Source organism: Sitodiplosis mosellana, unplaced genomic scaffold (genome assembly GCF_009176505.1).
Source record: "Sitodiplosis mosellana isolate CC-2019 unplaced genomic scaffold, AAFC_SMos_1.0 Smas_scaffold_1315, whole genome shotgun sequence".
In the NCBI taxonomy this organism is placed as follows: Eukaryota; Metazoa; Arthropoda; class Insecta; order Diptera; family Cecidomyiidae; genus Sitodiplosis; species Sitodiplosis mosellana.
In genome coordinates this window covers 1-4,417 of record NW_022596557.1, presented here as the reverse complement: position 1 = coordinate 4,417, position 4,417 = coordinate 1, and the positions used below count along the sequence as shown (strand labels likewise).

Below are 4,417 nucleotides of genomic sequence, written 5' to 3'. Positions count from 1 at the left end.
AGAAAATGCGAAAGAAAAATGTGCACGAGAAGTGAACATTAGCAATTTAAGGCATATTTTCTTTTGGTTCGTTTCTGTTTCGCAAAAGGGAAATAACTCTTAAATATTGAACATTATGAATTATATATTTTTTATATTAAAGCAAATCAATAAAACCGAGAAATATTTCAATAAAATGAAAAATGAAAATCACAGAAGAAATTAAAATCGTGTTTCTTTTTCTTTCTTCTACGTCCCACTCGCTCGAACGCTCATTGATTATGTCGATTCAACCAGTTTTTTATGTTTTTTTTTATTTACTCTTTTGGTTTTGTTATTGAGAAATGATTTTTTTTAATCAAACAAACAAACACAAAAAAATAGTCCTCTATCCTTCTTCATGATTTTTGAAAATTTAATGGAATAAATTAATGTGGTTTTACGGTTCTAACTCATCAACGGCTCGCCATATATTCAACCATATTCTTTGTGGATGAATTTTTTTCCTTTCGTTCGACTTATAAAAAATCTTTTTTGGACCTTTTATCTGGGTTACTTTTGGTTAACCGTAATCAAAATTCGTTTGTTAATTATTAGAATCGTTAGCTTATGAGCACCAATTAGAACCAAGAATAATAATAACTAAAAATTGCATTTGATTTTCTATGAAATTTCGACGGTCATGAGAAGGTTCGTGGATTATTTTACTGCCCATTTCTCTTTGTCCTGGTTTTTATTCTGGAAGCGGTTTGTTAAAATGACTTCTTTGGATATAGTTTTGCATCAAGGTCTTTTGGCTAGGGGCTGCGGTTGTAACAATTTGCGAGCTAATTTGGGAATGCGATAATTTGTCATTTTTGGTGTTGTCTCTGAAACTTTCTCCTCACTAACGAAACTGATTGATCGTTCAACCACTGGTGCTGGACTTTGCAATGATTCTTCTGCAATAATCGGATTTTCAGCCACTGTAGTGATTGGCACTGCACTTTCAGCGTTTTCAGCAGGCTTTTGTATGGAAAAAAATATACCGATTAATTTTGTTTGAAATCAATGATTGATCACCGTATACAAACATCAGAATACATACCAAATCAAACATATCCGTTTCAATTTGATGGTCAACTTCCATCATTTGATCATCGTTCGATCGTTCGACTACTGGAGCTGGACTTTGCGATGGTTCTCCTGTGATAACCTGGGTTTCAGCAACCGCAGTAGCTTGCATTACACTTTCAGTAGTCCTACATTGCGGCAGATGGCGATTAAAATTGAAAGCTCCTTTGTACGATTTTCCGCAATGTATGCACGTTACTGTTTTTCGAATAATTTTATTCGCTTTCTTCTTTTCTTTGACTTGTTGCACTAAATCACGAAAATCACAATGAAATTAAATATAAAAATATGAAATTTAATTAATTCCTCGAACTTACCCCGCTTGGTATTTTTAACTTTCTTATTGAACTTTTCCATGTCTTCAATCTTCAAATCATTTACTTTGTGTTTGTTTTTCAAATGATTTAATAAACCATACTTCGAATTGAATGCAGAATCACATGTTGGACAGCAATATTTAGGTAAAAAAATTGCATGTTGCATTCTAATGTGGAGATTTAAATTTTTTAGTTCGGAAAACGTGCTGTCACATTTTTCACATTTGAAACTTGTGGTCAATCTTTTTACAATTTTGGATAGATCCACAACTGCCTTTGCAGGTGAATTATAATTCTCACTGTCTCTAAGGAAAAAAATTGAAATTTGTAAATAAAATCAAATGAAAAACTTTACCAATTAAAGTGATGTTCAATAAAATCCTTACTTGCAGTGGCATGTTTTGGATTCATGGAAAACCTCCAACCATTTTTCAGAGCCGAAATTTACTGCCTCTGCGTGATTTAAACCGCAGTTAAAGCCGGAATGGTATGCTTTTGTCATTGATACCACGAATTCCCCAGGATTTTGTATCAGCTTTAGTTGAAATATAGTTTTAAAAAAAAGTTAGAAACATTTTTTTGAAAAAAAAGAAGTCTTACCCTTCCGAACGGTATTTTGCGTTTTTTCAGAACCGTTGGTGGAATCATGGTGGTCTTGTGACCAATGTAATAGTCACAATTCATTTTTTTCGAAAGTGATGTTGCTAATTTTTCTAACTTTCCATTATATTGTGGTGGTACGTGGTACCAAAATTTTGGTGCACCACGATGAAGGTAATTAATTGAATTTAAGTAACCGTCCTCGAGGTGCCAAGCGAACGAGGTCAATGGGCCAGCAGCGTAAAAATTCGAAGATTGGACACCACTCATGACATTCTGTAAAAATTACACATTTGTAAATTTATAGAACAAAATGAATCGGCTATAAGGAAATGCTATTTTTAAACACTATCAGTGACTCATTAAACTTCTCTCAGTGACTCATTAAACCGTAATTATCAAAACCAAATTCTGGCTTGTATCTAATCGGAGTACTTACTTCGTAGTTATGGTGCGGCTGTGCGAAATGAAGATTCGATTCATTCTTTGTCAACTCATCCAGATTCCATACTTGTACATCTCCAAATAGACTGATTTCATTATTGATGGCGTACTTCCGTTCCAAATGCATGTTAGCCCAATGTTGGTCTTCTATCTCTTCAATTGTCAACCCGGAAAGATTTGCTTCCGCGAACATGGCCCATTCTTCGAATTCGGAGTAAGTCATTTGTGTGCTGTCTGTTGATACAGAAAACGCGCCACCCGAAAGATCTTCTCCAACTTGATTTACAACGGTCTTCAGAATATAATCTGGATCAACCAATTTTGAGTGCGCTTGCCATTCTTTTGGTGGAATAACCTAAACAAAATATGTCTCATCATTTCTAGTTAATTTCAAAAATGTTTTGTGACTCATTAAACCGCTAGACTTTGTGATCGCCGAACAAGTCGATGAACAAGTGGATAAATAAGTGACAGAAATTGTAATTCGAACAAAATGATTAATTCACGACTATTTCGATTTATGTGACTATATTTATTACTTACTTTGGCGATATTTATTCCATCATCTTCCAATGTTTTCATGAATTCGCGAAAATTTACGAATTTCTCAATGGGTGGCTGAAGCACCGGTATTTCTATTTCACCAAAAACTTCACTTTCTTTCATTTTTTTAAAATTCCAATTCAAATCAAATGACGGAACCAGAATCCAAGAGATTTTTTAGAGTTTTTATTGTAATTATTGTAGTTATTGTTCAAAATCACAAAACAAAAATTGGAACACTTTATGTTTGATCGAAGCGTTTGTTTTTACGTTTTTACAAGGAACACAGTTTCACGGTTTCACATTGACAGTGCAAACCGGGAAACCATTGACAGATCAAACGATTTGCCCACCAAATCAACATTACACATCAATACGACAGATGTCGCAAAAATATTCAAAGTTGCCTTTTGTATATTTCAATTTAAAAAACGACAAAAAGAAAATAAAATCTATTTTTTTTCTTAATTGATATATAATATTTATTGCGAAAATAAATTGTTGTTTGAATATGAGTTTGTAAATTTATAAAAAATCCACACACTGATTTTTTTTCGATAACATTTTGAAATTGAAAATCAATTAAAAAAAATTGAAGTAAATTTAACGAGATGCACTTTGAATTAAATTGAAATGAATCGATGTGAAATCTTGGAATGGTGAAAAGCAACTGAATCTCAGAAGAAAAATTTGGTTCCAAATAAGTCGTATGCCCAACTATTAAAGACTGAATAATGCTAGTATTGGAAGAGAAGCATATTTTCATCTTTTCTTAGAAAACATAAATATGTGAAAATAAACAATTCTTACCATTTCAATGCGTAAAAATCAGTGACAGAACGTATATCGTTCAAAAAGGTTCATGCTAGGGAAATAAGATTTTTATGGGCATTCAGTTTTCTCTTGTAAATGCAAGTCAACTAAATCTATTGACATATCACCGAAGACAAAAAAAAAATGGTTCATAACCAACGAGCAAATTTACAGTTTTTCAAGTGGCTCTGTTAAAATATTTATACATATGTGACAGAAATATTGTGATGCACCGATGCACTGAGATCGCATTGTATTGCATCATATTTCATGCGAAAGCGAAAGACAGAGAATGAGAAAGGAAAAGAGAACGAAATATGTGACATAAGTGCCAGCCGAAGAATTCGCTGACAACAAAGTACATTCAGATTGACCTGAAATGAATTTATTTGTATTGTATGCAGTTTAATAGCAATTATTTAACTGTGGACTGACGATAAACGCCTGACTCATAAACTGTAATTGATGAAAATCAAACACCGAAACTATGGTTACGTTTCTGTTTTAACAGATTATTTTCATTTATTTAATGTTTCTTTGAACCACGTGAAATCCGAAAACAATTGAGTTTGTTTTTGAGTCGATTTTTCTTTAATTTGATTTCACAA

General features: G+C 32.7%; 1 protein-coding gene across 1 annotated transcript; it reads right to left on the bottom strand.

The window, feature by feature from the left end:
• Nucleotides 1-762: 762 nt before the first annotated feature.
• LOC129571103 (lysine-specific demethylase 4D-like) lies at nt 763-3,119 on the bottom strand. The gene is made up of 7 exons (XM_055450868.1): nt 2,997-3,119; nt 2,449-2,808; nt 2,010-2,285; nt 1,796-1,944; nt 1,410-1,576; nt 1,067-1,341; nt 763-984 (listed from the first exon to the last, which is right to left on the bottom strand). Exons 1-7 carry the CDS (start codon nt 3,117-3,119, stop codon nt 763-765), a joined length of 1,572 nt encoding a protein of 523 aa, XP_055306843.1.
• Between the last annotated feature and the right edge of the window lie 1,298 nt (nt 3,120-4,417).